We start from the raw sequence: 13,185 nt of genomic DNA on the forward strand, positions 1-13,185 counted from the left end.
ACTGTTGTGTTTCGGCGTGGAGAGTAAGACAGCCGGTGAAATTACTGGCACTTGAGGTAACCCATTTTAGGCCTACAGGTTGGCAACGCATCTGCAATACCCCTGGTGTTGCAGATGTTTATGGGCGGTGGTGATCTCTTACCACCAGAAGACCCACTTGCTCGTTTGCCTTCCAGTCGAATAAAAAAAACACTGGCAAAATTGTTGTCTGGTGGATAGAGTCATATTAAAAAAAAAACAGAACTAACTTCACTTCAATAAATAATGTAGGACGACCATGTGGTATAAAGTGGTTTTATCTCCTGATCACCGATTAGAAATCATCATTGTGGCTTTTAGCAACATCTTATGTTGCATAATGTTTGGTGTTGTGTTGTGTAATGTTGTTTCGTGTTGTTGCAGCGACTGCAGCCATGAGCAGGCCCCACCGGGTGCGCGCCACGTGCTGAGCCGCAGCCGCCATGACCAGGCGAGGTCCCTGCCGGAGCCTCGCGATCAGCGTGCTACAGATCATCACCATTATATGCCAAGGTAAATATATATGTAGACATAACGAAGAAAATAAAGAAAGAAAGAGAGAGAGAGAGAGATAGGAAGATTTATTTGGTTACATAAGTATAATACAATACAATGACTCTTTATTGTACACCAGAAATAGTAAGCGATACAGAAAACAGATACACAGACCAAGTACGAAAAAATCGGTTTAGCCGTTTTTGAGATATTGAACGTTGAATTGTTCAAGGGGGGGGGCGTTCCAACTTTTTATTTTATTTTATTAGTATTTCGTATCTGTTAAGCCCGCTTTCCACCGCGAGCGCTGATTAATGACTGAAATAGTAACGCACAGTCACCAGATTAATATCTACCACAGCGGAGCGTGCAAAATATCTGACACGTCCTTCCGGGGGGGGCGTTCCGAGTTTTATTTCATTTTATTAGCATGCTTGTTGTGTCAGCGAGCGCTGATTAATGACTGTAGTTTAACGTACTTACAACAATTGAAAGAAAGTTTTTTTTTTTTTATTACAGCAATGACACATTAATTGGCTTCATGAAGGTACTTACACCGGACCTCTTTAAACATATAATTTTTGTCTTTAAATCATTATCATTTCTAAACTATGTATTTCGATTCACCTTTTCCTACTCGTATTGTAGTGTGTAAAGACAAAATGTTATTAGTATAGAACGCTCTGCTTCAATGCCTTTCGGAGTCTCACGTCAAAGTAGTAACGAAATTGCGTCCACATCGTTAGAGGTTCATCTCTTACAGCGTCTACGAGTAAGTCGTGCCACGTTTTCGGACGGTCCAAATCGCGGAATGTCTAAGTTATAAAATGTCCAATCTTTACTAATGTCTAAGTCTCCGACGGTCCCAATCGCGAAATGTCTAGGTAGTAAAATGTCAAAAATTTACTTAATACTGTCTATGTCTCGGACGGTCCTAACATCATCCTAAAGCAGTAAGCAGTATTTCGCGTATGAGTAAAGTTTAAGCAGTTACTCCAGAATCATGTTTCTTATTTACTGTAAATGTAAACAGTAATTACCAGTATGAATCCCTCCCAAGATTAATATCCAACCCACCATTAAGTTAAATACCTAAACACGAATAAATCTAAACAATCCCCAAATAGTCCACTGTCGTTAAGGTGACGACGTTAGATTCCAACTTGCAAATTACAAGGAAACTTTTCAAATAAAATTGAAGTTCAAAGACTTGATGAAAACAATATTTTGAAGGTACAACTTGACTAATTAATTACTTGTTTTAGGTTCATGGATCATGTGATCTCTTGTGGAGCTCCTTGGGACTTTTGTTGTTAAAGAATTATTTTACTTTGATCTGTTTTCTGATGTTGATGCAAAGACTCAGCGTCTATTGTTTTGAAATTGTATTTTTTTATGAGATTTAATAGGGCACCATACAACATAGGGTAACATCTAATGGTTACTATGTATGACATTGTTTGAATACATACCAAGCGTTATTTTATGTTGAGACCTAGATATTTCCAAGCAAGGATCTTCTCACTGACAGAGCGGGTGTGAGTATCTCGTGGACTCGACCCGGCAATGGAGATTTATTGTAATTTCTACATGTAGATTCTACATAATAACATAACTGAAGTTTCAACAAATAGTCTGTCAAAATGTTCTACATTTCCAGGGTTTTTAGATAAGTTGTATTAGATTAATAACATCTAAATGGTTTTCAAGAAGAGATCGCTTTAAAGCGATTAGAACGTCTTTTGTCTACCCTGTTTTTTTTTGTCTTTTCCGAAACTTATTGTATGTACTGATTTGTGATGTTCAATAAAGAGCAGTAGTATTTAATTTTGTTGTATTTAATTTGTCAATCATCCTTGCTTCGTCAACTGTTCACAATTATCTGTCGTGTTGTGTCGTGACGCATCAGAGCGGTATCGGTTTCGTACATTTTATAATGGTTGCGTTTATATTTATCTGATGCAGTGTGTTGTGACGGCTTGTGTAATGTCGCATCACGCGCATATAGAGAGAGAGAGACAGAGAACATCACGAGCCAACACGACAGATAAATGTGAACCGGGCTTAAGCGTTTGGTTTCTGTTGACTAGGTAATGATTCAATTCAATAATGCAGGTGGTAGGAACTTGCGCAAGGTCCACCCGGATTGCTACCACCGTCTTGCTCGCTAATCCTGCCGTGAAGCAGCAGTGCTTGCACTGTTGTGTTTCGGCGTGGAGAGTAAGACAGCCGGTGAAATTACTGGTACTTGAGGTATCCCATCTTAGGCATCTGGTGTTGCAGATGTTTATGGGCGGTGGTGATCTGATCTCTTACCATCAGAAGACCCACTTGCTCGTTTGCCATCCAGCCGAATAAAAAAAACAGTCAAGTCAAGTATATGCTTATTGTAGAAATGTCCATCCTCTCGTAGTATAGTAAATGTTTTTTGCATGTAAAGCAATTAAACGAAATTTAAGACTTGTTTAAGACCTTAAATGAAAACAATTAATTAATTCTACTACTTTTATTATTCATTTTCTCTCTGTGTACCTGTTTTCTGTTTCGCTTATCTACTATTTGTGGTGTACAAAAAGAGTCATTGTGTTGTGTATTGTACTCAATTTAAAACAAAGTTAAGAAATGTTTTATTCCTAAGTACGTATGTGTTTTTTGTTTTTATTTTCCGAAATAATAAAAAAGAAAAAAAAATGTCCAAACATAGTCATCCCATGCATTTTATAAAGCTTTCCCGAAGCTTTTTTTTTATTCGGCTACAATAGCTTTTGTGTTTATCCATCATGTCTTCCGAAAGACGTCCACTGCTGGACATAGGCCTCCCCCAAGGCTCTCCACTCAGACCAGTCTTGTGCTTTCCGCATCCACCGCGATCCCGCGATCTTAACCAAGTCGTCGCTCCATCTTGTTGGAGGCCTACCGACAGCTTGTGTTTATCCGCTACAAACAAAAACAATAAAAATTGTTTCTCTTTATAATGAGTTACCGTTTATATTTATATAATACAATACAATGATTCTTTATTGTACACCATAAATAATAAGCGATACAGAAAGCAGATACACAGAGAAAATTACAAGGTAAGCAATAGGCGACCTCATCGCTTAAGATCGATCTCTTCCAGGCAACCTTTTTTACAAAAAGAACGAAGGACTATAGTTTACAGCAGGTGGTGCATCAAAAGTAAAAGAATTTGAAACAAAAAAACATCTACAAATACAAACAATATTATATCGTACATAAAATACACGACTAAAATAAATATGGGCAGTGTGATAAACAGCAACAAATAAATAAATAAATTATCAAAAAAGCTAATTATTACAAGATGACAGATAGTGCTCCTTAAGCATAGATTTAAATCCGTGGTTTAAATAGTGACAAACATCTTGCGCGTCCTAAGTCAATCGATAAGGAATTCCACAACCGAATAGCCTGGACAGTATATAAGAATATACATAGAATTTGGAGTTGGATAGTTTATTTTATTATAAGAGGAAGAAAAACGAGCAAGCGAATCATATGATGGGAAATGATCATCAGATCATCACCACCACTAAAGGCACTGGTCTGTAGTTGCTGGTCTTTAAAGGAAATATAAACCTTTAGAAAAAAAACTTAAACCTACTTTAGATTAGGTTATTAGAAGAATAGGAATCGTTAAATAATTAATCAAACCATTTCCTCAGCTCAGCTCAAGCGTCTAAACTTAATGGTTATTTATTCTGCTACTTAATGTTTTTAAATGATGAGTTTGTCTCCTGAAGGTGGGTGTTTACGACGCCACTTCGGCGTAATTACGCCGGTTACGGTTAGTGCAGTTTGGGAAAGGTTCCGCCTGCTTTACTGGCGTAACGGGCCATAAGGCGTACTTTATGATTACAAGACACCCTTGGATTTGTGAAATAATTAATTTGGTCAAAAACCGCGCGGGCGCAACTGGTGTTTTAAAATTGAGATATTATTATCTCCTTAGTTAGTGAAGTAACGAATTATAATTGATGCGTCGGTTACATTATCAGGAAATATCGGAAACGTAGTCTTTCATGCACAAAAAACTTATGAAGTTACTGGCTTTTTCCCACGGCTTTTCCCTCGGGAATTATCCATTTTTCCGGGATAAAAAGTAGCCTGTCACTCTCTGGACCATAAACTATCTCTGTACCAATTTTTTTTTAAGAGTGTAGGTAATAGTGTATTGGATATCCTAGATGCAGCATCAGCTCATCGAGTTGGTACCATTGCATTGTATGCAGAATCAAATACTGATCAAAACGCATCCAAACACGACATAATAAGCTAATAATATTATTTTTATGTGCTATTATTTTTTAAAGAATGTACTAGTGTGCTGAATATCCTGGCTGCAGCATCAGCTCATCGTCTTGTCACCATTGCATTGTATGTAGAATCAAATACTTATCAAAACGAATCCAAACACGATATATCTGCTATGGGTTTATCAAGAGTGTACCTACTAGTGTTCTGGATATCCTGGCTGCAGCATCAAACACACACACTTTCGCATTTATAATAATTATTAGTATGGATAGCCGGTTAAAGTTCCACGTGTCGGCACGCCCGTAACGTCACCCCATGCTACAATTTGGTCCACGCTTACGAACTCAAAAAAAAAAACTAATGGCAATATAACCAATTTGAAAGGAACATCAGACCGGTAACAAATTTGAACACAAATCGCCATGACATCCAGATAAACAACAAACTATCACAGTTCAGTAGGCTGTACGAATTACCTCGTAATAGTAAATAATTAGTAAATTACCAAAGCCAAGCACAAGACCGGTCTGATTGGAGAGCCTTGGGGGAGGCCTATGTCCAGCAGTGGACGTCTTTCGGCTGACATGATGATGATGATGAGCAAATCACCAACATATCAGCCGTAAGACGTCCACTGTTGGACATACCTCCACAGACTCCAGTGGCTTCAGTTTGAAGCAGCCTGCTTCCTATGTAAACCCGTGGCTTTGACCAGGTCATTTGTCTATCTCGTCTCGTTGATGAACGTTCTAAGTTGCTTGCTGATCCACGTTCTCTCCATTTGAGAACTTTAAGATTAGATCAAGTTCAATATGGGATACCCATACATTATTAGCATAGAACCATGCACTGCGCGTGTCTCGGCTCGCGCTTGGCCCGTTTTTTATGTTGTAATTAAAAAAAAACAACGAAAGATTAACAGATGAATTACAATGAATATTTAGGTTTAATCATCGATTCCCTGAAATACGGATTGATAGAAAATATCAAACCTGTGGAAAAGCATCATAAATAATCGAGAGAAGGCATTATTAATTCCCAAAAACGTCTGTAATGCTGGAGGCTACGATAATAATAATAATAATATGGCATCATCAAAGATTTCTCTCACAATGGAAAGAAATGATGAGAGCTTGTCAATAGATCCAACAGATATTATACCTTTTCGTAAAGATAAATATAGGTTTAAGCAATATTGCTGAATATTCATCGGATCACAAAATAACGCGATGTTTATCCTCCTATGTAAATATTTTCTTTAAGAAGGTATAATAAAAATAGTATTAAAACTGATACATAAGCAAAGCCTGGAAAGCCTGTGTTTTTTATGAATGCAGGTTTTTCTCTTGACTTCATCTAGAATAAAGAGAAGAATAAAAGAATTTATTCGAAATATAACAATGTTACAATAAAGGTCTCAGCGGGCTCCACACTAGACTCTGGGCCTGTATCGTGGAGACCAGAGACAATTTACAATTTATAGCATTTATTATTTAACTGGAGATACTTAATTAACTTTATCGAAAACCACTGCGCAGCAATATTCCATTCCTTTTTGTACCCCGCTAATGCTATTTATCGTCATTATCACCACATTAGCCCGACATAGGCTTCCCCCTGTGTGGAACAGCTGGAGGTATAATCTCCAGTTGCTTCGGTTGGAAGCGGTCTACATCCAAAGTGAACCCGTGTCTTAAACCTGGTCATCCGTCTATCTCGTTGGTGGATGTTGACTGGTTGCTGCTCTTGCCGAAGTTGCTATTTTAACTAAATGCTATTAAGTTTTATTTATTACATAAAATATAAGTGGCTTCATCTTCAGTGTTTCTCATTGAGCGAGCGAAGCATTTCCATCTTAGTTAAGACAAAAGTCTAATACCTATTGTCTTTTTAAAGGATTGCGAACTGTTCTTCTCTTCAGGTCCCATTTAACATCCGATTTTTGTAAAATTTTGCAAGTACATTTTGTTCCTAATTAACTACTACGACGGTACTAGGCAACGGATGAACGTACTTGACGACTTGATGGCTAAGTTGTTAGAGAACCTTACTACGAAGCTTGTGGTTCCGGGATCGATTCCCGACCGGGGCAGATATTTGTATGAATATGAATGTTTGTTCTCGGGTCTTTGATGTTAAATATGTATTTAAGTATGTATTTATCTATATTTAAGTAACTATGTACAGTTTTGCTTAGTTTGGGACTAGGTCAATTGGTGTGAAGTGTCCCATTATATTTATTATTATTTATTTATTTTCATAAATAGGTAACTACATACATATTAAACATTCAATATTCGAGAATTTCGTATTTTTCATACAAATGTCTGCCTCGACCGAGGATCGATTCCGGGACCACAAGCATCGAATCAGGTTCTCTAACTACTGAGCTATCTGGTCATCGTCGCAATTTATAAGTAGGTATTGTTTAAAACTATTTGTTTAATCGGTAAAAATAATTAGCGGGCTCCATTTTTATTGAGCTAATAATCATTCAATGTTTTAGACTATCGCGGCCATTACTAATTTTACGAGTATGATTTGAATGTTGGTTTTGTTTTGTTCGTGATCATGGCGAAAATAAATATCGAGATGATTCTAAAATCAAGGTAGGTACGTGGAACAATACCCGAATTCAATGATTCTTATCGTTTTTTTTTAACAACTGTCAGCGAACAGAAAAGTAATCAAATTTTTACTTCTCATGCTCGTAAAGTTCGTGTTTATGCTGGGTCTAGGCTATACTTTTTATGCTCTAGTGCATAAAGTAAAATCTTCATCTAAGACCAAGGCAATTAGGTGTAAACAGCCACAAACAAAGAAGTTTCTACATATTTTTTTAATTTAAGTAAAACTAAAAATCAATCGAATCAATAAATAATAGATCAATAAATAATTCACCCCAGCCTATATACTCCTATTATAAAATATAAATAGTAGCCTATTGCTTACCTTGTAATTTTCTCTCCGTGTATCTGTTTTCTGTATCGCTTAGTATTTCTGTTTTACAATAAAAAATATTTGTATTGTATTGTATTGTATATGCATGAGCAATAAAAGTTACATAGTAAGTGAACAATTGTTTCCACTGTTGCTATTTCATTTCTTCGCCATCGAAGTGAAAAGCAGAGTGTAAAACTCGAGCATTAAACCCATTTTCCCCTCGACGTGTCTGTCTATCCACTTGACTACATGAACACCTCGGGTAAAATGGCTCGTTTTATGCTCTTGTTGTACAATCTACTATTGTTTGTCGGCAGTGTTGACGGAAGAGCCTCGGTTTTCGGAGCCCATCCCGAACGTGACGGTGGCTTTAGGACGCGATGCTAGTCTGCCTTGCGTCGTGGAGCACCTCGGGACCTATAAGGTGAGTTTCCTTGACAACATCATCATCATATCAGCCATAGGACGTGCTAAAGAGGACCATGAAAAGTTGTAGCATAGTCCCGTCTCAGTGGGAGAACGAGGCCGCTAACCGACAGGAGTGGAGAGCTAAGGTGAAGGCTAAAGTCCACGACTTTGAACTGAGACGTCGCTGTCACCTAGATACCAAGCGCGATAATCTGCAAGCCCGACCATCTGCGGCAATCCCCGCACTGTGTGAGGATCTTCTCTAAGAAGATTGGCTACGTAAGCCACTTGCGAGCGCATGAGCGACACCAACGAAGTTGAAGTTGTTGCCATGGCCAAAACTTGCCGGATCAGATTATCATCAGCCGTAGGACGCCTGTTGAAGGCCTTCCCCATGGACCTCCAGTTGCTTCAAAGAGGTCTGCATCCACCGTGAACCCACTGATTATCCAGGTCATCCGTCGTTGGTGAACGTCTTACGCTGCGCTTGCGGATCCGCGGTCTCCATTCGAGAACTCGGCCCCAACAGTAACGCGTGCTCCGTGCTATATGGCCTGCCCATAGCCACTTTAACGAGCTACTTCGCTTTGCTATGTCGATGATTTTGTTCTTATAAGTATCTCCTGAAGTGGCAGTGGGCGGGGCACATTGCTCGCAGGACTGATGGCCGATGAGGTCAAAAGGTTCTCGAATGGCGTCCGCGGACCGAGAGACGAGCTGTCGGTAGGCCTCCAACAAGGGTTAAGATCGCGGGATCGCGGTGGATCCGAAAAGCACAAGACCGGTCTGAATGGAGAGCCTTGGGGGAGGCCTATGTCCAGCAGTGGACGTCTTTCGGCTGACATGATAAAGTATCTCCTCGTACATAGAGCTAGACGAAAATACAGACCGAAATTCATGATCTAACTATAAGGTTCCTTTTTAAACCGACGCAAAAAGAGTCTGTCTGTCTGTTTATGGCATCGAAGCTCTCAAATAAGTAGGACGATTACGATGCGGTTTTTTACGTGTTATTAGCTTAGGTGGTTGGTTATTAACATTGTTTCTATAAAATTGGTTCAGTTGTTTTTGAGTTATCGAACTACGAAATGACAATGTCGGGGATTTTCCAATTTTTTACAGTGCTTCCATTCTAGCATGGTGCGGGTGACACTTGATGTACCGTTTCGTTTTACTCAACAAAAGTTACTGCGGTCTAAATATATGGAAGTAATTTTCAGTTGTATCCTGAATACGGCTGGCGTAAAATATTTGAACATACAAAATATTATGTTATACAAAATAAATAAATTACACCTTTCAGATTTTTATAATCAAGTTATGAAATTCAAAGCACAATTAAGTGAAGAAACGTAATATGCAATACGACAATGTAATGTAACAGCAGAGAATCATTTGGTGATGGGACCTAATTGATCTTGAATTATATGGGTACCTACTCATTAATTAGTAAGTAACGAACATTCTTGTTAATTCCGTTTAGCCTTACTTAAGTGGCAAATAATATTCCTATCTAGAATTTCACTAATCATCATGTCAGCCGAAAGACGTCCACTGCTAGACATAGGCCTCCCCAAAACCTCAATCGACTCAAGTTTCGACGCTTTCACTCTCTAGTCTGTGATATTGACAGACTGTCACCACACCATGCTAGAATGAAAGCACTGTAAGTTGATAAGGTTAGTTTATAAGTAGTTCTTTTCAGAATAACTCCCCAACTAGTGAATCTTGGCAGTCAGCTCCGTAACCTCTTAACCCTTCGTATGCAGGAACTAAAAAATGTACTAAGTAAGTCTCATGTTTTAATAAACGCTTTTTTTTAATGAGCAGTTTAAATAAATAAAAAAAGCGTTCGTAAATCTGATTAATCTCTTGATGAACTTTAAAACTAATGGCTTTAAAACAAAAAAAAATATTTTATTCTACGTTTTAACAAATCGTTCTCGAAATAACATACGGGAAGCTGTAGGAGCTTAATAAACGTGCAAAGTTTGTATGGTCCACAAAACAATTAAAAACATTTACATTTAGGCTTCACCACGAGTTTTATGGAAAATCCCCTCTTATGATTGCGAAAGTTTCGATGTTTGTTTGATAAACGCGCCTTAACGGTCGAGCAAATTAGAATGAAATTTGATGTATTATAGCTCGGCATTGATCTTGGCTTATATTCGATCGAGCAGTATTAAAATAATACTCCTGATCAGGGAATCATAATACAATACATTACAATAGCTCTTTATTGCACACCAACACAGAGCAGTACAGAAAAAAACAGGTATATACTTAGAGATTTTCTAAGGTAAGCAATTGGCATAATGAACGAAAAAGGAAATTTCCTTGTGGCGGTTTTTAGTTATGTTTAATTTAAATTGGTTAGGATGTTTTTGAGATATTCAACTTTGAAATGACAATGTTTTTTCACCTTTTCTTAACCCCCGACGCAAAATGAGGGGTATTATAAGTTTGACCGCTATGTTTGTCTCTGTGTGTTTGTGTGTGTGGCACCGTAGCTTTTAAAAGGGGGGGGTGGGCAATTTCAATGCGGATTTTTAAGTTCGTTCGTTACATGACCAAGGAAATAATTTTCTAAGCTTATATTGTCATGTGCTCACAAAATAACCGAAAAACGTGTTCTGAACACAAGTACAGTACACGCAAATAATGCTTTCTGTCCTCTTTGCTCCCCTTGTGGAAGGCATACTACATTTCTTTGACGTCACGTCAGCATGAAAGCGACTACAATTGTCACCTTTTATACAGGTACCTACTTAATACTCGTATTAGGCGCGCTAGCAACTATTCAAAGTCAAAGTCAAAATATCTTTATTCAATTTAGGCTATAACAAGCACTTATGAATGTCAAAAAAAATCTACCGCCGGTTCGGAAAAACCTCTGTTGAGAAGAATCCGGCAAGAAACTAACGAGGTATATATTTTTAAACAGATTTACAATATTATTAAATGATATCTATACATCACAAGTATTTAACACAACTTTATTTTTAACACAGTAGGTTCGCTATTTGAAGGGATCGCTAATGCGGATCGGAATTATTTCCAAATATCCCTGTCCATGATATAATCATTAACTTTATAATACGCCTTAGATATTAATGTCTTCTTGACAATAGATCTGAATTTTGTATCTGTTTCATTTTAATTTTTTTGGAATTTTATTATAACGGGTAATGCCGCGAATTTTGACCAATGTGACATAGAAATAACATAAAAAAACGTGATTTTGGCTTAAAACGTTAACGCAAATTATTATAAAGCCTAGATCAAACGGTAAAAATTCCCATTAGATGAACGTAATAATGAAAATAATACATTTCATATAATAAATGAAGATTTTTATTTTTACTACATACTTTCTGACAATACTGACCTTAAATTGTCCTATATGAGATCTATAGAGCTAAACATGAGAATGTGGAAGTAGAATAGTACCTCTAGTTGACGAACATCTTTCCAAAAGTGTATCTTTACATGCCTTCTAACACTGAAATAAGGTGCACATTTATAAGCATAACGAATTTGGATGTGGTTTTTTTTTATTCGACTGGATGGCAAACGATCAAATGAGTAAGAGATCACCACCGCCATAAAAATCTGCAACACGGGGTATTGCAGACGCGTTGCCAACCTAGAGGCCTATGATGGGATACCTCGTGCCAGTAATTTCACCGGCTGTCTTACTCACCACGCCGAAACACAACAGTGCAAGCACTGCTGCTTCACGGCAGGATTAGCGAGGAAGATGGTGGTAGCAATCCGGGCGGACCTTGCACAAGGTCCTACCACCTAGTTGTGAGCATGCTTGTGACTTCGACTGTACAAGCTATTAAATACCTCAAGAAATGGCCAAAACCCCTAAATCACAGGTTTTACCAATTTAGGAAGTAGTATCTTAGTTAAGTGGACAATGTAAAAAGATGTTTTTGGAAATAAATTTTTATGATTATTAAGTTTAGGTAACAAATGAACTAAGTAGGTAAGTGAATCTCTCCGTTTGTCTCTCACTTTAAATACGCTATGCATGTAGCAGGACGTGAACACAGAACTCGCCACAATTCTCTTGTGCCGATCCCTGCACCTACAGATTAAAATTTATTTAACTTCAAAATATCCATCTAACTAACTTACTGTGCGTGCAGTCATTGGAAACCTAATAATAAACTGGTGTAAGTTAGAATTTTTCTGTGTGAACTTCCCTTTACCACATTTTTTCGTTACGTTATGTACAAAATACGTAGCATTTTGTAAAAAATGTAACGTAATCGTAACGAAAGTGTAACGTATTTTATACAAAAAATCGTTTATCATGGTGAATAACGACATTTTGAACATAATAACACATGCCACTTACATGGAAAAGATTACCCTATCGTATGAAAAAACAACCAGTTAAAAATAATCACTACTTACCCTTAAAATCGAACAAGCACTTTCGACGTTTTTTTCGAAAAAAAACCTCCGCGTCACTTTTGATGGCTGTTTGTCAACAAACTGATGAGATTTATTTATCTCATCGATGTTGCCCTATTAGAGTATTAGTTGCCAGTGTACAAAAACAAATTTCTACCGAAATTGCGTTAAAGGTAGCTTAAAAAAGCGTCACCTAAGTATTCGTAACGAAAACGTGGTTTTTTGGCACGTGAAAAAAAATAAATATAAACATGAAATTATTTGATTATCATGATTCCGCAATCGGTAGGACTATCGTTATATCATAAAATTTCGTTTAAACAAAAATCATGATCATGAGAAGTTAAATAGCATGAAAATAATAAGGTATTAAGTACTCGTGTCAAAAAAAATAGTCAATTTTCGTTACGTTTTGGACGGTAATATATTTTTATTATTTTTTTAAAAGGGTTTTAAATCAATTATCTCATTTGCGACCTTGAGAGTTTATATCGTGTCATATAATAAAAAAAAAATTAAACCTCTAGGTGTTATCAGTTTTTTTTTATCAGCCTTCCAAATTTGAAACGTCCAAATTGGTCAAAATTCGCGGCCTTACCCATAAAACGTATG

General features: G+C 37.3%; 1 protein-coding gene across 1 annotated transcript in view; it reads left to right on the top strand.

Annotated features, from left to right (window-relative positions):
* The first annotated feature begins 277 nt into the window (after positions 1–277).
* LOC141433734 (lachesin-like) overlaps positions 278–13,185 on the top strand; it is a 113,281-nt gene continuing 100,373 nt past the window's right edge. Inside the window, exons 1-5 of the mRNA XM_074095827.1 lie at positions 278–282; positions 403–531; positions 1,779–1,801; positions 8,052–8,158; positions 8,247–8,391. Coding sequence (XP_073951928.1) covers positions 278–282; positions 403–531; positions 1,779–1,801; positions 8,052–8,158; positions 8,247–8,391 — 409 coding nt within the window. The remainder of the gene's footprint in view (positions 283–402; positions 532–1,778; positions 1,802–8,051; positions 8,159–8,246; positions 8,392–13,185) is intronic.

The sequence above is a fragment of the Choristoneura fumiferana genome, chromosome 12 (assembly GCF_025370935.1).
Source record: "Choristoneura fumiferana chromosome 12, NRCan_CFum_1, whole genome shotgun sequence".
Classification (NCBI taxonomy): Eukaryota; Metazoa; Arthropoda; class Insecta; order Lepidoptera; family Tortricidae; genus Choristoneura; species Choristoneura fumiferana.